The sequence below is a fragment of the Notolepis coatsorum genome, assembly GCF_963971535.1.
Source record: "Notolepis coatsorum genome assembly, chromosome: 14".
Taxonomy (NCBI): Eukaryota; Metazoa; Chordata; class Actinopteri; order Aulopiformes; family Paralepididae; genus Notolepis; species Notolepis coatsorum.
In genome coordinates this window covers 10,822,752-10,850,647 of record NC_140178.1, presented here as the reverse complement: position 1 = coordinate 10,850,647, position 27,896 = coordinate 10,822,752, and the positions used below count along the sequence as shown (strand labels likewise).

General features: G+C 43.1%; 1 protein-coding gene across 1 annotated transcript; it reads right to left on the bottom strand.

Moving 5' to 3' along the window:
• On the bottom strand, positions 1–26,188 carry cenpx (centromere protein X). Its single transcript, XM_084329750.1, has 5 exons — positions 26,050–26,188; positions 19,319–19,370; positions 17,765–17,818; positions 17,588–17,676; positions 1–167 (listed from the first exon to the last, which is right to left on the bottom strand). Exons 1-5 carry the CDS (start codon positions 26,086–26,088, stop codon positions 153–155), a joined length of 249 nt encoding a protein of 82 aa, XP_084185876.1. The 5' UTR covers positions 26,089–26,188; the 3' UTR covers positions 1–152.
• Between the last annotated feature and the right edge of the window lie 1,708 nt (positions 26,189–27,896).

Here is a 27,896-nt window from a genome sequence, read left to right as displayed (position 1 = left end):
ATCCTTAGAACACAACGTTTACTATTTACAGCAAAACAGAAAGTATATATACATATATACACAGGCAGAAGAATTACAATGTGTTGATTGAGGAACTGAAGCAGGCGGAGCACTGCACGTGGCACGACGGCTCCATCTGGTGGCGGGATCTGTTAAAAGTCCAGCAGCTGCAGGAAGGAAAGGGACACAGGATTAGATCATTTTTAAATGTATTGTCATCATACAGCACAAGTACAGTACAACGAAAAATACGTTTTGGCATCCAACCAAAGTGCAAATGTAGCAGTAAATGTGCAACAGCAAATATACAATGTACAGGTGGTTAAACTGGGTACAAAATATACAAATGTAGCGCTCATCAGATGTATGTACAGAGTTGTATTATATAAATAGAGACACTATGACCACTACTGGCCAGCAGTGTAAATAGTAAGAGTAGGATATGTACATATATATATATATATATATATATATATATATATATATATATATATATATATATATATATATATAGTAAGGGACTATGTGCAGGTAAGTACAAACAGGTGAGGATAGGTATATATGCGGTGTGAATACATATATATATATATATATATATATGGTGTATATACAGCATTATATTATAGTACATGCTATCATACATATGGGTTATGTGCAGGTGTACATGAGGGGTTATATGCATGTATATTCAGACAAATATGGGTAAATATATAAATGTAAATATGCTGTATATATACAGAACTGTTGTACATCCCATCATACAGAGTATATGGGTAGACAGTGAAAGCAGTTGGTAGATATTTCCAATTTGAACTTTTACGGCTAATCAATATTTCACTAATCACTAGATATCACTAATAGGGCAAAAGGGGAGTCAGAGGATTATAAATATATATATATATAAACATGAGACAAAGAGTGTCGTTACAGAAACAGTTGTTCCTGTTGTGGCTCAACTATGTTTACTACACATATATATATACCCTGAAGATTTTATTGTGATTGTTAAGAAACACAAACGAATTGATTTCTGTCTACTACAAGTGTGAAGTACTGCTCTGGGCTTTCTTATTATCCATCTATTGTGCCTAAAAACGAATACAACTTTAAGTAGACATACTTATTGCTGTTGTTTTTTCTAAAGTGATTCAGAACTGTAATTGTTCTATAATGTACCTTAGAACGGGGGAAAGGCGGAGTATATGAGAAAGACCTGTTGCTCTGACACTAAACATCTAAAACACTGCGGTGCTCAAGCACTTTGTTTTTTTACCCTTTTCTTATCAACCGTATTGTGTAGACATCTAAAATACTGGGTTTATATGTCTATTTTATTTGTATCTGCCAATTTTATGATTTGATCTGTCTATTGTATGTGCATCAGTGACAAACAGTAAACAAAGAAGCCTATTAACTCATTGGACGCCGACAACGTTTATATACGTGTTTGTCCAACAACCGTTGAACGCCAACCACGTATATATACGTTATTTGATCGTTATTTCTTTTATTCGATATTTCTATTCATTACAGGCCCACTGACTCTGCGTTAACATTGGGAATCGCATTGAGAATGCCTAGGTGTAATACCGGCCACATCACGCTAGACAGCGGTATCAAGCACCCTTTGTACCCTTGTATCTTTCTATGTGGGAAGGCCCCAGGTCTCGGGTTACATTTTCCCTTGTTGGCCAATACGAACGGTTCTGCCGGTTACATTGAAGCGCGTCAGATATCTCCGATCCATATGTTGTGGTAAATTATGCCGTCGAGCAAATGGACATTGGATATACCGGATGGCGATCAAACAATTGGAATATTCTTTTTGGATTACTCCCGGCCACAGGTAAGGGCGATTTGACGTACATTTTTAGCTTGATCCTGCAATGCTTTCATACTGATCGGGCTGATAACCGTGTTTAGTGTTCAATGCAAATGCCGTTACTGACAATCAAATAATCAGAAACGACCCCCCCCCCCCCCTCCTTTCATGCATTCATGATGGAACATAATACCTATAATGTGGATTTGATTCCGGAACAATAGCGAGTTCAGGAAGGAAACGGCAACGTCTACAATGTAATCGACGTATACTGCCATAACTAAGCATTTCATGAATTACCGTAGACCGCTCTAAAACCATACTTATATTCACCACGGTATAACACAGGAACGTATGGATGGACAAATTATCTCTTTTTTGCATCTTGACCGGAAGAAACTCAGTCAAATTACTATAGTATTGCATCCATGGCTATAATATAGAATATAGATTTAGCGCTACAAACAAGGTGACTAACTCCCATCGTTTACAGCTTGGCAGTAGCTACCACAGGATAAGGATAATAGCTGGCAGCCAATGAGTTAAGATGTTAGATCCTAATGCGAAAAACGATGTGATTTAATGTTCTATGCCTTATCTTGCATTTGTCTATATTGCTGCGGTCTATTTTATGGTCATTTTATGCCTAATTGTATGGCTGCACTTAATGCATTGCACTTGATCTGCCAATTTTGTGCTCATTTTATGTGTCTTTTTTACTGCTGTGAAGCACTTTGAGCTGCAATTATTGTATGAAAGGTGCTATATAAATAAAGTGTATTATTATTATATTACAAGCTAAACGTGTGATTGATTTAAAATGGAAGGATGTTCAGAGACCTGACTCAGGTCATTGGATCAGAGAGATGTCTACTAGGGGTGGGAATCACCAGTTTCATCACGATACGATACAATATTGATTCTTTGGACAACGATACGATATTTTCCGATATCACAAAGTCTGCCACGATACGATATGATACGATTAGATTCAGGTGCCTGCGATCGATATGAGACGATATTATATGCCCATTTAACACAATCAGTAACATTTAAATCAACAAAAAAAAGGCAATGGAAATATTGGACATTTTTATTTTTGATCTCTTCCAGACATTGAAATTAATAACAATCTATTGTTTTAAATACAAATAGACCTCCTGTTCACTGTTTTTGGTTCGTTCGATATTAATATCCTATCACAGCGCTGTATTTTGGCTGGAAAAGGCATATTGGGAGTCAGAAGGTGCAGTACCGGCCAGATCCTGTTAGTGGGGCTATCTTGAGAATGCAGTAACCCCCCCTCCTTCCCAGTCCCTAGTGGACCTCTGCCGTTCTCTCTCTATGGCTCTATCAGCTTAGCTTAGTTAGCTCACGCTAACACAACGTTAATTTCGGTATTTAACGCGACGTGGGCATAAAGGAATGGCGAGGATGGAAAGCATGTTAGATGCATTTGACCCCTTGTGGGGAAAAAAACAACAGGCACTTATTTCGGGCAAAATAGGCAGACTCTGAAGCAATGCTGTCTAACGTTAACACACGCTGAGCTAGGGGTGGACGGTATAAACGGTATACGGTATAAACGGTATGAATTTGCTCTACGGTATGGATTTTGACTATACCGTGTAACCGGTAGAGCAGCTCTAAAATAGCAATGACGTCATGTAACCACAGCGCGACTATTTCACTCGCATTTGCCCCTAAAAATAGATAGAATTAGTCATAGATAATAGATATGTGCGAACTGGAAAAAGTTATTTAGGAGGCTTCGCGCAGTGGGCATGCCAGCCCCTACCGCTCGCATGTAAACGCGGGTCTAGTAGTCTAGTGGGACGGGAATGAATGAATGAATGAATGAATGAATGAATGAAAACTTTATTTAACAGATTGCAGAATGGGTACAATACAGTACGGCTCAATACATACAATTGTTAAGGGGATGCAGACCTGAGAAAGACGTTTGTCTTGTTTCCATCAGGGTCCCCCATTTTCAATTCATATAGTAGCGTATAGACACGGGAAGACGGCGGCGTCTCCCTGAGCTAACGTTAGCTTAGCTACCGTTACAAAATGACCCAGTCAACTATTCACTTTTAGTTTAATACATGATGAGGCATTGTCTAACCGAACGGTATCTAGTCGGCCAGCTACCGATAGCTCCTGACATCAACAAACGCTCCACAAAGTCTAGTAGAGAGACGTGTATGCTACCTGTTAGCTCACGTTAGCGCAAGTTAGTTCACCGTTCAAAACGAAATGTCCCATTGAACTAAATAATTCACTGAGGCGTTGTATTAACGTTATATATCCGGCTAGCAGTAGCTACAGATAGCTCCTGATATCAATGTCTTATAACACTTGTAGGAGCCATTTCATTTGATTTAATAGTTTTGACTAAATAGCGCCGCCACTGGTCGCCTCGTAAAATGGCACCATGGTGCTCCTATTAATTATGGCACAGCTGTGTGTAAACGCACGCCAGACGAGAAACAGTTTTTTAACCGCTCGCTTGCTACACACACACACAGCGCAGATTGAATGAATGAAAGACTGAAAAGAAAGACTTTGTTTAGAATCATTATGAGTTTATTTGAAACCCTTTTGCTGCGCCTGTTTGTTTTGAAACCCCTTTAGTACAAGTCTGGAGCCTGTTTTGTTTCATTTGTTTGCTCCGTTATTGTTTGAAACTTTACGCAACTCCTTCCATAAAACTCAACCGGTTCGAACCCATCGGATGCAACTATCAACAACATCAAACAGTGAGTAACAAGACAGCCCAAGTCAATGTGGTGTGAGCGCGTTGAAGACGTATCCTGGCTTAGATAGGCAAATTGAGCCTACAATCAAGTTAAAAAACTCTCTGATACGGACACAAGCAATGGAATGTGCAATAAATATGATTGGATAAATGAACGCGAAAGACGCGCATTTAAAATGGTATCAAACGGATCTAATGGATGTGTCACGCTATTGAAAACAATGGACTGTGCAATAAATATGATTGGATAAATGAACGCGAAAGACGCGCATTTAAAATGGTATCAAACTGATCTACTGGATGTGTCACGCTATTGAAAACAATGGACTGTGCAATATGATTGAATAAATGAACGCGAAAGACGCGCATTTCAAAATGGAATTGGAAGATCAAAGTGTCTAATGGATGTGTGATGCAGTTAAAGACAATACAATGTGCGATATCATATGGATAAATGGACGCCAAAGACGCGCATTTCAAAATAGAATTGGAGGATCAAAATCTAAAGGATGTGTGATTCTATTAAAGATAATGCAATGTGCGATATCATGTGGATAAATGAACGCCAAAGACGCGCATTTAAAGTGGATCTGAAGGAATATATGTCGTCATCAAATAAACCTGTGCACCGTTATAAATAGATAAATAGATGCTGCTTAACGATGTCTGAGCAAGATAAAGAGGAATTGGGCCATTCTGATGCAGCTGCTTTGATTGTGACCGAAGGTGCTGATGCAGCTCCTGTGATTGAAGTTACCACCGTTCACACTTCTGACACAAATGTTAACTTGCCTGTGGTTGAGGGAAAGAGACAAGTGAAACCCACGCAACGGGCACTTGAGGCTAATTATACAAAACAATGTAATCGAAGAAAAGCTAAACTTGGACAACTCACAAGCAAAAGAAATGTGTTACAGGCACTTATGGTTGATTACAGAAATGTTGAATTGGTTAAACAAGAATACAATGAATTTAATTCTAAAACAAATGACTTCAAATCACTTCACAAAACAGTACAGCAGCTGTTATCAGAAGAGGAAGCGGCAGAAGAACAAGATCAGTGGTACATGCCGAAGTTCGAAATCATATGTGAATTTCATGATAAGGTTATAGAATGGATAAATAATGCCCCTGCAGCTATGGCACAAAAGCCACCAGAAGTGACACCAGCAGTGACACCAGCACAAAGTGAGAAATCATTTGGCAATAAATCAGTTGGCATGAAATCCACTTCAAGCACCGCAGCATTAAGACAGGTAGAGGCCGAAAGAGCCGATCTAGCCACACGTTCTGCTTATCTCAAGCAAAGACAAGCATTTGAATTTCAGGAGGCACAGCTCAAAGCAAGAAAGGAAGCATTTTAATTGGAAGTGGAAATTGCAGCTGCTGATGCCAGGTTAAAAGTTCTGGATGTAACTAAACATGTAGACACCAGGCTTGATGTTAACCCCTTAATCCACATCAATGAATATTTTGACTCAATGCAATCCTTACCAGTGGACAGCCATAAGGTTAATTATAGATTGGATGATGAAGAGGAAGATGATGACTATGAAGAGAATAATGATGATGATGATGATGATGATGATGATGATGATGATGATGAATTTGAAGGAGCAGCTTCCCATCCACCACTGAGACTAAGGTCTCAACATGCCCCTAGTGGCCAATTACGGCAGCCACAGAAACAAATGGCTCAGCAGCCTACAAGGTCACGAATGCCTGTTGCTCACCAACAACCCCAACAGCCTAACCCAAACCTTGGCTTGCAAGATGGTGCTCAGGTTAATGTTCAACCAGGCGGAGCCATGATGGACATTTTGAGAAAACAAAATGAAATCACAGAAATGTTAATTCAAGAACAGAGGTTCTCACTCTTGCCTTCTAGAGAGATTCCTGTATTTAAAGGTGATCCATTAAGTTATGTCTCTTTCATTAGTACATTTGAACATTGTATAGAAAGCAAGACAAGTAACAACAGAGATCGACTGCTCTTTCTTGAACAGTTTACAGATGGAGAACCAAAGGCAATTGTGAGAAGCTGCCTTCACATGGATTCCCAAAAAGGCTATGTGAAAGCAAAACGGCTGCTACGCAAACATTTTGGAAATGAGGTTCTCATTGCTGCTGCCTATCAGGAACAAATTCTGAATTGGGATGCAATCCGATCAGAAGATGGTAAAGCCTTACACAAATACTCACTCTTCTTGAGAACATGCTGCAATGCTATGAGCAATAATGAAATTCTGCAAGACATGAACAATCCTACACACTTGAAATCTGTCTTGTCAAAACTGCCATTCAAGCACAGAGAGAGGTGGAGGACAGTAGCATATGGTTACTATGAGCGTACACACAGAAGAGCTAAGTTCCCACAACTTGTAAATTTCATTGAAAGGCAAGCAAACATTGCCATTGATCCCCTCTTTGGAGAAATACAAGACACAAAACCGAAAGAGAAGAGGACAATCCCTCCTCCGCGAAACAGTATTTTGAAATCTGTAGCAGTTTCGTCATACACTAAAGGCAATTATAAGAGCAGTTTTGCGACAGTAACAGAATCCTCAGAACCAAAGTCACAGTCGAGCACAAGCAGCTCTGCAGCCGTGCAACAGAAAACATGTTTCTTTTGCAAAGAAAACCACAGCACAGACCTGTGCAAGACATTAGATAAGAAAATGCACAAAGACAAAGTTGAGTTCTTTAAAGTAAACGGTTTATGTTTCGGATGTGTGACTCAGGGTCACATACTCATGGACTGTAAAAAACGTGTGACTTGTAAAATATGCACAAAGAAGCATCCTACTGTGTTGCACATTGAATTTAAAAAAGATACAAGTCAAACTAGTCCAAGCACCGATAGCACGTCGGTGGGCAGTGCATTAGTCACCATGAAAAGGCCTATTCATACTGGGGCCGGTGACCAACAGAAACGGTCAATTGTTCCTGTGCAAGTCAAGTTGTCAAATTCTAACCAGGTACTTCAAACGTACGCTTTCCTTGATCCAGGAAGCACTGGAACCTTCTGTACTGAGGCTTTAAGGAAGCAACTGAATGCTAAGGCAACACCAACTCGAATTCTACTTCGTACTCTAGGACAAGAAAGGGTCATAAGTATTAACCGAATCAATGGGCTGGAAGTGTCAAGTCTTGAAGGAGATGATTTCCTAAAACTGCCACCACTCTATACTCAAATAGAAATTCCTGTAACCAAGCAGCAAATTCCCACTCAGGATGATGTGCAAGAATGGAACTACCTAAAGGAGGTTAAGTTGCCATATATTGATGCAGATATTGGACTCCTGATTGGTAATGATGCAGCTAAGTTTATGGAACCTTGGGCAGTAATTAATAGCAAGGGTAATGGGCCCTACGCTGTAAAGACAAGACTTGGATGGGTGGTTAATGGGCTTCTACACGAACCCACAACAAGCCATAAGCAGCCAACCCATATTTTCGGTAATCGTATATCGATAGTAAATTTGAATGACCTCATGATCGAACAATTCAATCATGATTTTCCCGAAAAGGGTTATGAAGAGAAGGCAGAAATGTCTATTGAAGATAAGCGATTCATGCAAATCATGTCTGACTCTACTGAGAAGAAAAATGGTCACTACCAAGTAAACCTTCCATTCAAGAAGAATGATCTAGCAATGCCTAGCAACCGCCATCTGGCAGAGCAGCGTGTCATGTCACTTAAAAGGAAATTCAAGAAGGATCCAGAGTTTCACAAAGAGTACACTGACTTTCTTGAAAGTGTCATTCAAAAGGGACATGCTGAAGCTGTACCAAACGAGCAGTTAAGCCAAGAGGAAGGAAGGACGTGGTACTTACCTCACCATGGAGTACGGCACCCAAAGAAACGCAGACTGCGTGTAGTCTTTGACTGTTCTGCATCCTTCCAAGGAACTTCATTAAATGATGAGCTTATTCAAGGCCCAAACTTAACCAACACACTGCTGGGCGTCTTGATCCGGTTTAGACAGGAACCAGTGGCGATGATGGCAGATGTAGAAGGCATGTTCCACCAAGTGAAAGTCACACCAGCTGACAAAGATTTTCTTAGGTTCTTATGGTGGCCAAATGGCGACATTAGTCAAAGCCTAGTAGAATACAGAATGACAGTCCATTTATTTGGAGCGACATCTTCATCCAGTGTTGCTAGTTATGCCGTGAGAAGGACTGCTGAGGACAATAAGGACAAGTTCTCAGCAGTGGCAGTTAACACTGTTAAAGAGAACTTTTATGTCGATGATTGTCTTAAATCTATGCCAAGTGAGAAGGACTGCATAGCACTATCGAAAGAATTAAGAACCCTGTGTGCTCAAGGAGGTTTCCGCCTGAACAAATGGCTAAGCAACAGCCGCACAGTGCTGGCCTCTATTCCAGAGGAAGAGCGAGCCACAGAGGTAAAAGATATCGACTTGGATCAGAAGCACCTACCGGTTGAGCGAGCCCTTGGAGTGCAGTGGAATGTGGAGGAAGACACATTCAGAATACAAGTGAACATGAAAAATCAACCCTACACAAGAAGAGGAATCCTTTCCACTGTAAGTTCAGTGTACGACCCTCTGGGGTTCTTGTCTCCGTTCATATTCTCTGCAAAACACATCTTGCAACAGTTATGTCAACTGAATTATGGATGGGACGACAGGATTCCAGAGGCTTTCTGTCAATCATGGCATAAATGGCTCACTGGACTACAGCAAATGGAGAACTTCGACATTCCAAGATGTATTAGATCTAAAGAATTTGGCGAGATCAAGTCAGCCCAACTTCATCACTTCTGTGATGCAAGTGAGACAGGATATGGTACTGTGACCTACTTAAAGATGACAAATACCGAAAACCAAATTCACACATCTTTAATCATGGCAAAAGCAAGAGTCGCCCCCTTGAAACAGGTTACAATACCCAGAATGGAACTTACTGCTGCAGTACTAGCAGTGAAAGTGAACAGGATGCTGGAGACTGAGCTACACCTTCCGCTCAGAAAAGCGGTGTTTTGGACAGACAGTACATCAGTCTTGAAATATATTAGGAACAACACCAAGCGGTTTCAGACTTTCGTGGCTAACAGAGTCAGCATCATCAGAGAGCACTCTTCTATTGAGCAGTGGAGGTACTTGAACACCAAGATCAACCCTGCAGACCATGTGTCCCGAGGTCTTACAGCTGATGCATTTTTAAAGTGTGAAAACTGGAAGAAGGGACCGGACTTCCTACAAGAAAAGGAAGAAACATGGCCAAACTTACCTGCTGATCTCACCCCCATACCAGCCGACGATCCGGAAGTCAAAAGAGAGAAGGTTACAGTCAATACCATTCAGATGACAGATCAAGATCCTACTAGCACTCTCATACACCACTACTCAAGTCTCTACAAATTGAAAAGAGCTGTAGCATGGATGCTGTATTTGAGAACTCACCTTTTGCAGTTGAGTAGAAAAAGGAAAGATCTGATGCAAATTCAAGAACCAGACACAGACAAACAAAGACAGACAATTGAAGTAGAGATGAAAAAATTCAAAAACGCTGTAAAGGCACACAACCTCTCTCTGGATGAACTGGACACTTCAGAGATAGCCGTTGTTCAATTCTGTCAAAACCAAGGATTTCAAGAGGAAATCAAAACATTGCAGAAAGGAAGTTTGAACGTGCAGAAACACAGTTCAATCTACAAGCTTGATCCCAAACTTGAAAACGAAATATTAAGAGTGGGTGGGAGATTAAGCAGAGCAGCCATGCCAGAAGATGCAAAGCACCCTGCCATCCTCCCAAAGGACCATCATGTGTCAAAGCTCGTTCTTAGAAAGATCCATAAGGAAGTAGGACACAGTGGGAGAAACCACATGCTCTCCTCACTGAGACAAAAGTATTGGATTCCTTGTGCCAACTCATTGGCAAGAAAGATTATTTCTGAATGTGTGACATGTCGACGTCTCAATGGATCTGTCGGAGAACAGAAGATGGCAGACCTGCCAAGAGATAGAATAACACCTGACCTACCACCTTTCTCACAAGTAGGAGTAGACTATTTCGGACCTATTGAGGTGAAAAGAGGCCGTACCACAGTCAAAAGATATGGAGTCATTTTCACCTGCTTAATCAGTAGAGCAGTACACCTAGAAGTGGCCCATTCTTTAGATACAGACTCGTGCATTAATGCTCTCAGGCGTTTTATTGCTCGAAGAGGCCAAGTGATGGAAATACGGTCGGACAATGGAACTAACTTCATATCCACTGAAAGGGAACTGAAAGAATCTTTGAAGGCATGGAATTTGGACAAAATAAAAGGAGCTCTACAGCAGAAAGGAGTCAAATGGATATTTAATCCACCCGCTGGTGCCCATCATGGTGGAGTATGGGAACGATTAATCCGTTTGCTCAAAAAGATCTTGCTATCAGTCACCAAACAACAAACTCTGGATGATGAAAGTCTCCATACAGTCATATGTGAAGTGGAAGCCGTACTCAACAGCCGCCCACTCACTACAGTTTCGAGTGACCCCAACGACCTGGAAGCATTAACACCGAATCACCTGTTATTGCTTAAGAAGCAGCCGATCCTTCCACCAGGAGTGTTCCAGGCCGCTGATGTATATGCGAAGCGCCGTTGGAAACAAGTACAATACCTGTCAGATCTATTTTGGACTAGATGGATAAAAGAATACCTACCTCTTATGAATGTACGTCAAAAATGGAACCGCGTCCGCAGGAACTTTGAAAAGGAAGACATTGTGATCATAGCTGACACGAATGCACCAAGAGGATCCTGGATGTTGGCTAGAGTCCTGGAAACAATGCCAGACTCAAGAGGACTTGTGAGAAGTGTGCGTCTTCAGACAAAAACCAGTGTACTTGAAAGGCCCATCAGCAAGATTTGCCTGCTGGTGCCAAACTCAAATTAGGTACTGAAGATTCAAACAGGCCTATACACCATGCCTGTTTCCCACCTCACAAGTATTTATTTTGTCTTGAACATTTTGTATGGCTCCAGCAGTTTTTTGATTTTGTATTGTTATTAGAGCCTGCCCATAACAATAGGGGCCGGTTATGTAGGAGCCATTTCATTTGATTTAATAGTTTTGACTAAATAGCGCCGCCACTGGTCGCCTCGTAAAATGGCACCATGGTGCTCCTATTAATTATGGCACAGCTGTGTGTAAACGCACGCCAGACGAGAAACAGTTTTTTAACCGCTCGCTTGCTACACACACACACAGCGCAGATTGAATGAATGAAAGACTGAAAAGAAAGACTTTGTTTAGAATCATTATGAGTTTATTTGAAACCCTTTTGCTGCGCCTGTTTGTTTTGAAACCCCTTTAGTACAAGTCTGGAGCCTGTTTTGTTTCATTTGTTTGCTCCGTTATTGTTTGAAACTTTACGCAACTCCTTCCATAGAACTCAACCGGTTCGAACCCATCGGATGCAACTATCAACAACATCAAACAGTGAGTAACAAGACAGCCCAAGTCAATGTGGTGTGAGCGCGTTGAAGACGTATCCTGGCTTAGATAGGCAAATTGAGCCTACAACACTGATTCGATGCGTATTCGAGCTGAGGGCTTGCTGAGCACAGTTAAGTAACGTTATGCCAATAGGGTCCAGGTGCAGCGCCGGAGAATCCTGGCCGTAGCTCTGCTCGAGGCTACTCGAGTATAGGTCCAGGTGCAGCTCCAGAGAATCCTGGCCGTAGCTGGAGGCTACTAGAGTACACACAGACAGTGGAGCTTGTTGCGTGGTGGCGATGTCTCGCAGATAATACAAGTACAAGTCTAATTATATAATATATATATTTTATAAAAAAAAAAAAATTATATAAAATAAAAAAATTTTTTATCAAAAACGATGATACCGTGATATATACCGTTACCGTCTATGCTTCAAATTATACCGTGATATAAATTTTAGACCATACCGTCCACCCCTACGCTGAGCTACTGTTGTTGCAGCCGGGCGGATATGCTCACGAGGGGATTTTCAAAATAAGAGTATCGCAATATGAATCTATCTTTTTACGTTGCATCGATCCTATTTGATAATTGATATCGATCTGGATCGATGTATCGTCCAACCCCTAATATCTACCAGTCTGGGACTAGAAAAAATTACTATATAGTAAAGGAGGAAAAGGAAGACATTCACAGGCTTTATGAAAAACCTGACTATTGTGTAGCAGGACAGAGGAATATATATGTTATTTTATTGTTTATTTATTGTTTGTATGTTTTTGTTGTCTGAAGGAGGGGGGTGTGTGTAAATGTGTTTTGTTTTTATTTAGATATCTATTTTCCTGATTTTAATATTTATGTTATAATATATAATATTACCGTAATTTTCGGACACCTGAATATAAGCTGCAGCAGCTAAATTGAATGTGTACATATATAAGCCGTACTGGACTATAAGCCGCAGGTGTTTTAATGTTTAATTAAAGCAGTAGGTGGCGATGTAGTTCAAACATGAAGGGTCGAACGCGTCACTACACTTCCTACACTTCCTGCTCAAAAACAGAAACCCACCATCTTTAAATTACCTCGCGTGAACATTTAGCAACATAGCATTTATTTTTCAGCAAGTGCAATAAACAAAAAAGGATACATTCACTGTGTGTTCTGCCTCATTTGTTGATGAAACAAAACCAACATCAACACAATTTACTACCAAGAGCGGAGAGTTTAGTCTCACAAAAAGATCTCTGATGTTGTTAGCTACATGCTAATGTGATTGGCATTTTCCATATAAATAGTTAGCATTTGAGGCTAGCGTACATTAACGTAGTAACGTTAACGCTAGTAGAATAAATGGATGAAATTGTTATTTAACAGATTGCAGAATGGGTACAATACAATACGGCTCAATACAAACAATTGTTAAGGGGATGCAGACTGTTGTAGTTTGGACTGGGTTCCTTATAACAATAACTTGACAACACATGAGCCGCAGCTACTTGGGACAGCTCTGCTGTAAACACTGGAAATAATCTCGGTTACTATGCCCACACGCAACCACTGGAACCGGGATGCGCGCAAAACTTCACCCTGGACTCCGGTTGTAAAAGAACACGGTTGCAGTGTTCCAAAAACCCGGTTGCATGTGGGCGAACAGTGCAACCGCACACATTAAGGCTCGGTTACATAACACCCAGTGTTCGTGTGGACAGGGCCCCGTTAGCTGTAAAAATCCATAGATTAGCCGCACCATTATATAAGCCGCAGGGTCGAAAAATGGGGAAAAAGGCGTGGCTTATAGTCCGAAAATTACGGTAGTTATTTTGTGTCTAGCTAGTTATTTGTGTCTAGTTAGTTATTCGTGTCTAGTTGCAGTTATTTGTGTCTAGCTACAGGTATTTGTGTCTAGCTAGTTATTAGTGTCTAGCTACTTCAGTATTCTCCAGATTGGGGCTTTAGAGGGTAAATTGAGAACTGACCCCTCGCCTCATTCCCTACTTACCAATGATGTTGTCAATCAGTAGTTCTTTCTCAGCTCGATTCATGCTGTGCTTCATACTGGACACCCACAGCTCCAGCTAGGTAGCCGCAAGCTACTACAAGGTCAGTGGGGCCACAGTCCAGTCTGTACAAGTCAGTGGGGCCACGCTCCAGTCTGTACAAGTCAGTGGGGCCACGCCCGCCCCAGGCTGTACAAGCCCTGAAAGTGATGGTTAGCATGCACTGTCCACGAGGTTCTGGGTTCAAACCGTGCGCGCGCATGTGTAAAGGGGTGTTCGCTGATTGCTAGCTACACCCCTGCCATTGCTCTTGACCAAGGCACTGGCATTAATGCTAGATTTGGCCCCCAGGCACCAGACTATGGACAACCGCTGCTCCTAAATTGTTAGGGTGGCTTAAATGCAGAGGACAAATTCCTGGTATATGTAAAAAACTTACTTGGCAAATAGAAGAGATTCTAATTCCAAACGCTGACATGTACTTTGGGTGCACTCTGTGGAGTAGGTTTCAGCGTTCATTTCGGGGGTTAGCCTGGAGTAATTGTGCAGACGTGAGTGTGGCCCCACTGACTTTGCATTCGTCTTGTGGCCAGCTAACTCGAGCTGTGGGTGTCCTCTATGAAGAACAGCATGGATCGTGCGGAGAAAGAACTCTACGGACCGACAACGTCATCGATAAGTAGGACATAGGGCTAGGGTGCCAGAATTCTGACCAGAGCCTTCAACCCTTTCACTACCAAAGGGTTAACCCTTTCACTGCGACAATACAGAAGGTTAACCCTTTCACTGCCCCACGACAAAGGGTTAACCCTTTCACAACCACACCACAGAAGGTTAACCCTTTCACTACCACACTACAGACGGTTTAACCGTCTGTAGTGTGGTAGTGAAAGGTTAACCTTCTGTAGTGTGGTAGTGAAAGGGTTAAGACCTGTTTAATTTGGTTGAATTGATCATGGTGATATTTCAGGGGGGGTTTTGTCAGTTGTTTTTCTATACATATAGTGTAGGTAACGAAGGCTGTACTTATGACCACTGTGTAGGGCTGACCCCTATAAGTCGATTAGTCGACTAATCGGTCGAAAGGAGCCGTAGTCGACTGGCCAACCTCTTAGTCGAATATATAAAAATAATAATAATAATATATATTTTTTTTATCATTCTTTCCAAAATAAAAGAGGCCTAGAAGCGTGGCTAACGCTAATGGCACGCATACCAGAGGCTAAGGATTTCACCCATCTAATGAACACATTAGATTAGACAAATATCAAGATGTATCCATCAGTGGACCAATTGCATGCTTTTGCAGAGGACAAGAAGCCTTCAGTCGACTCCTTCAGACATTAAGCACCCCCCACAGCCAAAATGGAATGATAAAAAAAAAATATATATATATATATATATATTATATATATTTTTTTTTGCCAATAGTCGACTAACAGCAGATTTTGGCCAATCATAGTCGACCATCCAAATGCTTAGTCGGGGACAGCCCTACCACTGTGATGACAATCTTAGCGTTCATATTATAAATCTTAGCAAGTCTGCATTCGGACCACTACCCGTCTCGGCCAGACCTTCGTACTGGCGGCCATCAGCCTCCACACCAGTGGGCAGGGACCGCTGCCATCAGCCTCCACAACAGTGGGCAGGGACCGCTGCCATCAGCCTCCACAACAGTGGGCAGGGACCGCTGCCATCAGCCTCCACAACAGTGGGCAGGGACCCCTGCCATCAGCCTCCACACCAGTGGGCAGGGACCGCTGCCATCAGCCTCCACACCAGTGGGCAGGGACCGCTGCCATCAGCCTCCACACCAGTGGGCAGGGACCGCTGCCATCAGCCTCCACACCAGTGGGCAGGGACCGCTACCATCAGCCTCCACACCAGTGGGCAGGGAGTCGCTGCCATCAGCCTCCACACCAGTGGGCAGGGACCGCTGCCATCAGCCTCCACAACAGTGGGCAGGGACCCCTGCCATCAGCCTCCACACCAGTGGGCAGGGACCGCTGCCATCAGCCTCCACACCAGTGGGCAGGGAGTCGCTGCCATCAGCCTCCACACCAGTGGGCAGGGACCGCTGCCATCAGCCTCCACACCAGTGGGCAGGGAGTCGCTGCCATCAGCCTCCACACCAGTGGGCAGGGACCGCTGCCAGCAGCCAGAGAAGTAATGACAGCAGGACTCCAGAACTACTAGGAATGTTTGATCACAGAGTGTGTCCGACTACAATGTCCTTCAGTTATTGGTGTAAAGTTATGGAATTCTCTCCATAGCGAGCTTAAGGGATGTAACAGTGTTTATCAATTCAAAAAAAATTTATAAAAAAAAAATATTTAGTCAGTATGAAAATCAAAATGTGATCTGAATAGTGAGATCTTTTTTTTCTCTTCTCTTTCTTTTCTTTTTTTATTCTTTATCATTATTATTATTATTTAAATTGTTCTTGTTTAACTGTGGATTGTGTTTCTTTTATAATGGTATAAATGATTATTTGTGTAAATAAGGTTATACGCCGACCATTAAGAAAATACATGTTAGTTTAGGAATAAGGGGCAGGTAATTATAAGATTTATTCTTCTTCCTGCTCCTTTTGTCCATGGAATGGCTATTTATGATTTTTTAATGAAGAAACTATGATTGTATTATTCCATGTGGCAAATAAAAACTCTGAATCTGAATGTATGACATATATCACGCCATACGTACCTTATGTATACTGCACCTGTGTATACTTACTTACTCAGAGTATATATTTAGATTCTAGTGTTTATTGTAACCATATTTATTGTAATGCATAATATAACTGATAGGGCACACATACCCTCATCTGCACCTTTAGTCACACTGCCTACTTGCTCATATGTGTATATTCAGAGTTAATTATATTGTTTACCTATTTTTACTTTTCTACTGTACTATAATTGTATTGCCTGTATTATGTCTTCTACTATTACCCTGCCCATACCTGTACCCCCCCCCCTATGCTGCTATGATTCCTGCATTTCCCCAAGGGGATCAATAAAGGAATATGTTATCTTATATTATAAATCTTAGCAAGTCTGCATTGATGTTATAAATCTCAGCAAGTCTGTGTTCATATTGTAAATCTCAGCAAGTCTGCATTCATATTATAAATCTTAGCAAGTGGCATTCATATTATAAATCTTAGCAAGTGGCATTCATATTATAAATCTTAGCTAGTCTCATTCATATTATAAATCTTAGCTAGTCTCATTCATATTATAAATCTCAGCTAGTCTCATTCATATTATACATCTCAGATAGTCTCATTCAAATTATACATCTCAGCTAGTCTCATTCATATTAGAAATCTCAGCTAGTCTCATTCATATTGTAAATCTTAGCTAGTCTCATTCATATTATACATCTCAGCTAGTCTCATTCATATTAGAAATCTCAGCTAGTCTCATTCATATTGTAAATCTTAGCTAGTCTCATTCATATTAGAAATCTCATCAGTGTAAAATGGCCTCTGTTCACACTAATCCCATGCATTAATAAAATGACGTGCTGAACACACCAGCTGAGGCAGGATCTTTTCAAAGTGTTCCACGTCCACCTGGTCACAGTCCTCATTCTCTGCCTGCACCAATGCCCTCTGAGCAGCCTCTGAAAATCACAAGACAGTCGCGGTACATTATCCAGCGAGAAAGAGTCAGAAAAATCGTATCCTACTGTGGTCAACGAGGATCCTCACCTTGAACAAATATTTTTAGCATCTCTGCCATAAGTCGAGCGGCATCCCCACCGACTGCAAAACATAATGATGTCAAGTGATTAGAACTAGGCTGCTGGTCGTAGAGACCTGGTGGTTTCGGCTGCGTGTCGTAGAGATCTGGTGTCACACCGAGCTGCACATTCAAGTTCAAGTTTGTTTATTAATTGTCATAGTAAAATACAGAATACTTTTCCATTAAATGCTTTTTCCTGTATGAGCTCATGTGAGTGTGCTAGTTAAAAATAGATAAAAAGTATAAAATAGAAAAAGTCAAAAGTACGTAAACAAAAAGTGTTCAGTCAATATACAATACAGAGTAAAAAAAGAGTAACAGTGAGGTACAATCAGGGAGCGAAATTAACTTTTTGACTCACCGGCCAGTGGCGGGTAGATGGGAATAATCTACCCGGCACCCGCCAAGCATATTTCTTACCTGCCAACTTTTTTTTGATTAAAAAAAAATAATTATTATTTTATATAATTTTTTTTTAATATATATATTATATAATCATACTTGTAGTTGTATTATCTGCGAGACATCGCCACCTCGCTGTCTGCAAACAGCTCCACTGTCTGTGTGTATACTCGAGTGGCCTCCAGCTCCAGCAAGGATTCTCCGGCGCTGCAGCTGGACCCTAAACTCTACATTCAGCATGAAAGGATTCTCCTGCGCTGCAGCTGGACCTATTCAGCAGCCCTCATGCGATGTAAGCCAGGGGCTCGAATACGCATGTTGTAGGACATTGATGTCAGGAGCTATCTGTAGCTACTGCTGGATGGCGTTGGGACAACGCCTCAGTAAACCATTTAGTTTACTGCAACATTTCGTAGTGACTAGTGAGCTAACGTGGGCTAACGTGAGCTACCTAGCCAACGGAGGTATTATGCACTGGACTATTGCTGGAGCAGTTGTTGATGTCGGGAGCTATCAGTAGCTAGCCGGCTGGATAACGTTACACAATGCCTCATGTATTAAACTAAAAGTTAATAGTTGACTGGGTCATTTTGTAACAGTAGCTAACATTAGCTCACGGAGGTCCCTCTGACTAGACTAACGTCACGGTGACTGTCCGAGACAATAGCCTCTGTTTACATGCAGCATACAGAAACAGGTGCGGGAGGGGTAGGAGGAGGCGAGGAGCAGTGCGCGGTGCGCTGCATGTCTGTGCTGAGACAGCGAGTGAGAACGCCGCTAAGAATTGGATCATGATTTTCGGTTTTCACATGACTAGTCCTCTCAGTGAGAGTCGACAAACGTAAAAACTGACCGCCAATGGCGCTTGGCGGGCTCTAGTTTCGCCCCCTGGGTACAATGCAGAAATGGGATGAGGTACATCTTAGGGTAAGGTGCAATGAGGTATGAATTGTAGTGCAAATCGCTTTGCTAATAAATATAAAGTGTGTTAAAGTGTCTAAAGTGAGTAAAGTGGGTGTTACGGTGAGTGTTTATTTAAAGTGAGTGTGTGCTGTGAGTGACAGTGTTGTAGATGATGGATTGTTACATAGTGTCATTGTCGTTGAGCACCAACTTACGTTTTGTTTTATCTTCTTTGAAGAAACTCAGTAGGAGTTTACTGACGGTCTCCTGTAAGCCAGGAGAATAAACAACACTTCAGAATAGAATATAACAACATACATTAGAATACATGAGAACAGAACATCAGAAAGGAGTGGAATATGAAATGGTAAATGGTGCTCTTACGGTTTGGACCATGTACCATCATCACTAGTACTACCGTCTGATTGAATCCTGCCACTCACTACTGTTCACTGCTACTACCGTCACTATTGTCATTACTTGCACTTTGTTCTATTATTATTATTATTATTATTATTATTATTATTATTATTATTATTATTATTATTATTATTATTATTATTATTATTATTTACTATCCATCCGACCTGTACCCCCCCCCCCCCCCCCCCCCATGCTGCTATGACACTTGAATTTCCCCAAGGGGATTAATAAAGGAACCTTTTACTTTACTTTGAATTTGTTTTAGGATGGTACTGTCCACTCTACTCCACAGATTCAGATTCCTTTAATAAGCCATAATGTGTAAAACACATTTGTTGCGGCTTTAAAGTGTATGCATTTTTTTCCCCATACTTTTTTCCCCCACATAACAGCAACAACAGAGTCAGACAGAGGACAAATACAGTGCAGTGAAGGATTAATCATTCGAATAAATATATATATAAAGTGTAAAGTGCAGAGTTCCAGTAAAGACCAGTGCAGTGTCATTGCCAGTGTCACTTGGGGGCGGGGGAGCTGAGTTGTATCATGCTACTCAGCTACTATAACAGGTTTGATTGATTGAAAACGTTATTAACAGATTGCAGAATGGGTACAATACAGTACGGCTCAATACACACAAGGGGATGCTGTTACAAGAGAATGGGATTGTTATATAAACCCCCCCACAATGGTGTGTGGGTTGGTACGGTCCAGCAGGGACCAGGATGTAAGGTACGCTGTTGTGTTATGGGTTGGGATTCAATACAGATGCACAGTGGATACGCTCTAGTCTCCTGTCTCGTTATTTAACGCAAACATGGTGTCAGAAGTGGCTATAATTACGTGAGTAATTATACGGATATGGTGCGCTACGGCACAGGAAATCGAGGAAAAGGAGAAGTCGGGGAGTGAAGCAGTGAGCGTTTGCGGCGAGCTAAGCTACAAACAAAAACACAGCATCACCATGGCAACAGCAATACCGCCACCAGATGAGATGAAGATGAGCGGCGATCTCGCAAGTAACTGGGATAATTTCCGATCGGAATTTGAGGACTACATACTGGCAGCGGGATTGAAGGACAAGGTAAAAGAAGTGCAAGCAGCAATCTTGCGACGCGTGATGGGCAGTGAATGTCGCCATATATACAGACATAATTTAGGACTTACGGCGGACCAGGAGAAGGACGTGGCCGTCATCATTCCTGCTTTAGAGGCATATTTTAAGCCAACAAGGAACATTATTTTTGAAAGATATGTGTTTGGGAAATGCAATCAAGATGAAGGGGAACCCATAGATTCATTCATAACAAGGCTGAAGGAGAAGGCGTCTTCTTGTGATTATGGGCAACTCAGAGAGCAGTTGATAAGAGACAAAGTAGTGCTGGGGGTGTGTGATGAGAGTGTGCGCCGTCGTCTACTCAGAGAGAAAGATCTCACACTGGAATCAGCCATTGAGATATGCCGGGCTGCAGAAATGACTGATATTAGAATAAAGGCAATGACACAGGATAGACATCAGACATCAGCAATGATACCAGAGACTGTACATGCGTCAGATGGCCGGCGGCCACGAGTTCTACCCAGGCAGGAACGTTCTGACAGGTCGCAATATCAACCTAGGCAGGAACGTTCTGACAGGTCGCAATATCCACCTAGGCAGGAACGTTCTGACAGGTCGCAATATCCACCTAGGCAGGAACGTTCTGACAGGCCTCAATATTACGCGCCAGGCGCGAATTCAAGCGCTGCGTGTAGGTTCTGCGGCACTGCGCACAGGCGCGGACGGGAACAGTGCCCAGCCTATGGCAAGACCTGCCGCATTTGCGCAAAACTCAATCACTTTGCTGTAGTATGCATGCAGAGAGGCCAGGCCACCCGACAGCTACATACAGCAGACATTGACACTGAATACCTTGAGAATATGTACAGTGGGGAGGCAGAGGCTCACATATACACGGCAGAGAGCATAGGGGCAGTTCAGGGAGGTGGAAAAAAATGGTTTGCAAATTTAAAGATTAACGGAGGGTTGCAGAGGTGCCAGTTAGATTCAGGGGCAACCTGTGATGTGATGAGCATAAAAGACATGAGGAGGCTGGGCCCTGGAGCAAGGCTATTGCCCAGCCAAACAAGGTTGGTTCTGTATTCAGGTCAATCAATTCCCTCATTTGGCTTATTCAAAACCGAGTGTGTAGTGAGAGGGAAGACACACAAGCTGACCTTCGAGGTAGTAAGAAGCAGTCAGAGACCCCTTTTGTCAGGTGAAACCAGTGAGCGCCTAGGCTTAATGCGCTTCACCATCCCTGAGGAGCTGTTGAGGGTAGGACATAGCAGCTCAGTCCCACTAACCAGGCAGCAGCTTGTCGGTACGTACGATGAGGTTTTCAACGCCCCTGTGGAATCAGTCCCAGGTGAAGTTCATTTTGAGTTGGACAGTAATGTAGCCCCAGTGCAAGCTGCTCCACGTAATGTTCCAGTGGCACTTAGGGAGGCAGTGAAGGCACAATTAGATAAATATGAGAAAGATGGCCACTTGGTTTCAGTGTCGGAGCCAACAGAATGGATCAGCAATATGGTGATTGTCAGACGGCCAGAGAAGCCGATCAGGATATGTATAGACCCAAAGTCATTAAATGTGGCTTTAAGGAGATCTCACTACTTAATGCCGACGCTGGAGGATGTCCTATACAAGCTGCCCAGGGCTCGCATTTTCACTCTTGTGGATGCACGGGATGCTTTCCTACAGTGCAGGCTAGACGAGGAAAGTAGTTACACCACCACATTTTGGACACCTTGGGGCAGGAAGCGTTGGTTAAAGCTGCCATTTGGGGTGTCTGTGGCCCCAGAGATATACCAGCGAAAGCAGCATGAGCTTTTAGCAGGGCTCAGTGGGGTAGAGCCCATCGCAGACGATATACTGGTAGTGGGCTGTGGGGAGACAGAAGAGGAGGCTATACAGGACCATGACATTAAACTGATAGCACTCATGGAGAGGTGCAGAGAGGTTAGGTTGAGGCTAAGTTTGAAGAAACTGCAGTTCAGGCTCAGAGAAGTCAAGTTTCATGGACACATCCTGTCAGCAGAGGGGCTCAGGGCAGACCCAGAGAAGGTCAGGGCGGTCCAAGACATGCCACACCCCACGGACGCCAAGGCGGTGCAGCGGTTTATTGGGTTTGTGACATACCTCGCAAGGTTCATGCCCCGCCTCTCTGAGATATGCGAGCCACTGAGGAGGCTGTTGGACAAGGCCGTCCCATGGCACTGGCTTCCCAAACATGGTGCGGCGATCGAGGAGATCAAGCGTCTGATCACAGTGGCCCCGATCCTGAGATATTACGACGTGACCAAGCCGGTCACCATCCAGAGTGATGCAAGTCAGAAAGGACTTGGCTGCTGTCTGTTCCAGGAGGGTCAGCCAGTAGGGTACGCATCGCGGGCACTGACTCAGACAGAACAGAACTATGCACAGATTGAGAAGGAGTGTCTGAGTATTGTGTTTGCGTGCCAACGCTTTCACTATTATCTGTATGCACGGGGGGAGATTGTGGCGGAAACGGACCACAAGCCACTCATTTCGATATTCAACAAACCCCTCCTCACTGCACCCAAACGGCTCCAGAGCATGCTGCTCACGCTGCAGAACTACAACCTCAAGGTCACATACAAGCCAGGCCCGGACATGCACATCAGTGACACATTGAGCAGGGCCACGGCTCCACCACAGAGGACTGACACGGGATACATGAAACACACAGTCTGCAACCTGCAGAGGGCACAAGAGGACACTGAACAGATTAATCAGGCTGATTATCTGAATGTCACCAGCCAGCGGTTGAATCAGATCAGGCAACACACTGGGGGAGATGAAACCCTTCAGTTGCTCAAAGCGGCAGTGCTCCAGGGATGGCCAGATCACCGGGAGGAGACTCCCCTGGCGATCAGAGAGTATTGGTCAATCAGGGACGAGATCAGCGCACAAGATGGGGTGCTCTTCAAAAGTCAGCGAGTCATAGTGCCAAAAACGTTACGGGCAGAAATGTTGAAACGCATACACGCCAGCCATGTAGGGGGAGATGCCTGCTACCGACAGGCCAAAGACACACTGTACTGGCCCAACATGCAGGGTGAAATCAAGGATTACGTGAGCCAGTGTTCAGCGTGTAATGAATATTCTCATGAGCAGCAGCGGGAGACAATGATGTCGCATGCACTCCCAACACGGCCATGGCAGATTGTCAGTATGGATTTGTTCAGACAAGCGGGCAAGGACTTCCTACTCATGGTTGATCATTATTCAGATTTCTGGGAAATAGAGCTACTCCCTGACCTCTCAGCGGACACCGCAGTGTTAAGGTGTAAGGCCCAGTTTGCACGCCACGGGCAGCCTGACCGGGTGGTAACGGACTGTGGATCTCAGTTTGACTGTGAGAAATTTAGAACGTTTGCAAAAGAATGGGATTTCGACCATGTCATGTCCTCGCCCAGGCACCCAAGGTCTAATGGAAAGGCTGAATCGGCGGTGAAAGTTGTGAAAAACCTGTGCAAGAAAGCAGCTAGTGCAGGTAACGACCCATGGTTGGCAATCTTGCAGTGGAGGAACACGCCCACAGAGGGCATGCTCAGCAGCCCAGCGCAGAGACTGATGTCCCGGAGACTGAAGACCCCACTTCCGGTCGCTGACTCGCTCCTGGGCCCCAGCGTGGTCACGGGGGTTCCTGAGAAGCTGCGGGTTAAGCATCAAACGGCCAAGCTGGGTTACGACAAGTCGGCCAGAGATCTGCCCGAGTTGTGTATCGGCCAGGACATAAGAATGAAGCCCCTGCCTGGAGACAGGACGGGCAAGTGGAGGAGAGGAGTGTGCCTGCAACCGGTGGCTCCCAGATCGTACTTGGTGGATGTCGAGGGGACATTCTACCGGCGGAATCGGGTGGACCTGCGACCAGCGGAGGGGGATGTGACTGGACGCCGCCCGGAGCAACACAGAGTGCAGCACAGCAACCCACCTGTGGAGCCACACAGCAGTCCGCCCAGCAAAGGGATGGACAGTAACACGGGCAATGACACTATCACCCAGGAAGTCAGGCCATTCAGGCGGAGCGACCTGTACCAGCCTGTGGTGGACCCTCCACCGGCGCCAGAGTACAGGACGGCCAGTGGTAGGCTGGTGAGAGTGCCACAAAGACTGGACTTATAGAGACTGGTTAATGGGTATGGTATGGTATGGTGTAAAAAAGAAAAAAAGAAAAAAAATGGAAAAAATGCACAGAACAGATGGTTAGGGTTTTAAATAAGGACGTTTATGGGGTTTCTTGTAATAATAATAATGTGCACTAAGGGATGCTGTAACTATTGTTATCTAAAAAAAAGGAGATGTTACAAGAGAATGGGATTGTTATATAAACCCCCCCACAATGGTGTGTGGGTTGGTACGGTCCAGCAGGGACCAGGATGTAAGGTACGCTGTTGTGTTATGGGTTGGGATTCAATACAGATGCACAGTGGATACGCTCTAGTCTCCTGTCTCGTTATTTAACGCAAACAGATGCAGACCAGAGAAAGACTTTCGTCTTGTTTACAACAGGGTCCCCCATTTTCAATGAGTAATGAATGAAGGTCTACACTACAGTAAGAGTCCAACATGCAGACCTTACCGTCTTTACGACAAGAGGGATGAGCTCATTCCATCTCCAGTAGTGTAACGGAGGTAGTACCTCCGTTACACTAGCATGGTTCTAAATTCAAACTAGTAGGCTCCCTGCAAATGACCACTAGAGATGATAGATGGATGTCACCACACCACACAGTGACACAACACAACTGAACTTCACATTTAAATGAGGGCGACATCTTACCCACCTAGCAGACACACTAACATTATAAGAACAACAAGCAGTTACCGCTTTTGCCCGGTATGTAACATAAAACGTGACGTTGCTGTAACTGAATGAATGAATGAATGAAAACTTTATTTAACAGATTGCAGAATGGGTACAATACAGTACAAAACTGCACGTTGCAACCAATGTACACCCCCCCCCCCACCTACCCAACCTCCTCCAATGTACAGTTTCTACGTCAAATCATGTACTCTCTTTTCTAGACTATTTTTTTTATCACAAACTACTGTATTTGCAAATCTGGTATGTCATAAATGTATAGATGTAGCAGTACTGTCTATCTGTATGTCGTGTGTGTCATATATGTTATGATGAATTGAAAATGGGGGTCCCTGATGTAAACAAGACGAAAGTCTTTCTCTGGTCTGCATCCCCTTAACAATTGTATTGAGCTGTACTGTACCCGTTCTGCAATCTGTTAATAAAGTTTTCAATCAATCAATCAATCATAGCAATGCTTGATAAAGCTAGATATGTGCCAAGAAGGAAACTTTAGCTAGCCGGCTAACGAGAGAGAGCCAACCAGAGCTAACATTAGCCAGTGTGCATTGGACAGGTAGAGGATAGTAGCGCGTTGCCAACAGAGACAGGAGCCATATCTTTTCAACTAAACTTTAAACTTAGCTCACCTTTTTAAATCCAATATCCTCCTCCTCCTTCTCCGCCATGTCTCTAGTCTAGTTGCAATTTGCGAAGCAAAGTTAGGCGCTCTGCACAACGCCACTGCACATCTGACGTCAACACCGCGACCCGAAAAAAACAACAAACCTTCTTCTTCTATGGAGTTAATGGCGGGTCGCAACCACAGAAAGGCGCATACCGCCACCTACTGTACAACCCGGCAACTGGAGCGGATAAGGCAAGAACTCAGCAAAGAAAATAAAACAATATGATTGATTGAATTGAATTGAATTGAATTGAATTGAATTGAATTGATTGATTGATTGATTGATTGATTGATCTGATTGAACATTTTAATTAACATATTGCCGAATGGGTACAGTACAGTACAGTACAGCTCAATACACAATTGTTAAGGGGATGCAGACCAGAGAAAGACTTTCGTCTTGTTTACATCAGGGTCCCCCATTTTCAATTCATAATGACATGTATGACATACACAACATACAGATATACAGATATAAGAATCTAATCTAATCATCTAATCTAATCTAAGTACTGTTACATTTGTAAAGAAATAAAGACTAAAGAAAACAACAAACCCAGAACAAACAAAACAAAATACCCAACCCTAACATCACCACCCTATACAAACCTAATACAAATCAAATTAAAACCTAAACACAAACAAAATGAAAAGAAATAAAATTCAAATCCTACTCCCCAAACTGGTATCAATTACCTCCTACAATGTCCTTTTATCATGTTTGTCCCATCAGTCCTGTTCGCTTAAGAAAACGAATCAAACACTTCCTGCCTTGCCCACTTCCTCCACACTCCAATATGCCCTTCAAACCTGCTCCTGTCAATCTTGCTCTTGCTCATTCCACAACCACATCAAACAAGAGGTGGATGCGGGCAAATACTGCGGCATGGTCATGCTGGACCTACAAAAGGCCTTTGACACTGTCAATCACACCATTCTGTTTGACAAACTAAAAGAAATTGGTTTTGATAGCCTATCAGTGAGCTGGATGCAATCCTACCTGGAGGGGAGAGAACAGATGGTGGAGGTAAACGGTACCCTATCCCCCTCACAGTGAGCTGTGGTGTTCCACAAGGAAGCATACTAGGTCCGCTACTGTTCCTAATTTATGCAAATGACATGTTGTCAGCTTGTGACTGCAACTTGATCCTGTTTGCGGACGACTCAGCCCTGCTGGTCTCTGACAAGAACAAGTTACAGGTTGAAAAAACCCTCAGCTCGGAACTAGGCAAAATCTGCATATGGCTCGCTGATAACAAACTATCATTACACATGGGCAAAACAGAGTCCATTCTCTTCGGTTCAAATAACAAACTCAGCAAGACCGACGGCTTCTCAGTTACAGTGGGTGACAATATTGTCACAAGGAAAGAAGAAATTACCTACCTGGGGTCCATCCTAGAGGCAAATCTTTCCTGTGACAAAATGGCATCCAATGTAATAAAAAAAGTCAACCAACAAACTCGATTCTTGTACCGGATCTCCTCACTGGTAAACAAAAATACCCTGAAGACTCTGGCACTCATTCAACGGTACTACGACTATGCTTGCACCTCATGGTACCAAAGCACCTCAAAGGCGCTAAAAACAAAATTACAAACATCGCAAAACAAACTGGTCAGTCTACTGCTTGACCTTACTCCTAGAACCCACCTCACCCCTGCCCACTTTGAGAAACTAGGATGGCTTAGAGTAGACGACAGAGTACAGCAACTTGCAATGGGCCTGGTCTACAAGATTCACTACACGACCAAGGTACCCATGTACATATCAAAATACTTCCCAAAGGTCAGTGAATACCACGATCAC

Excerpts from the sequence above, each read along its gene's own strand:
- cenpx (XM_084329750.1), bottom strand. The coding sequence starts at position 26,088 with ATGGCGGAGAAGGAGGAGGAGGATATTGGATTTAAAAAG. Across the intron at positions 19,371-26,049 it reads AGGATATTGGATTTAAAAAG|GAGACCGTCAGTAAACTCCT; the intron begins GTGAGCTAAGTT and ends CCTGGCTTACAG. Across the intron at positions 17,819-19,318 it reads CAAAGAAGATAAAACAAAAC|TCGGTGGGGATGCCGCTCGA; the intron begins GTAAGTTGGTGC and ends TATGTTTTGCAG.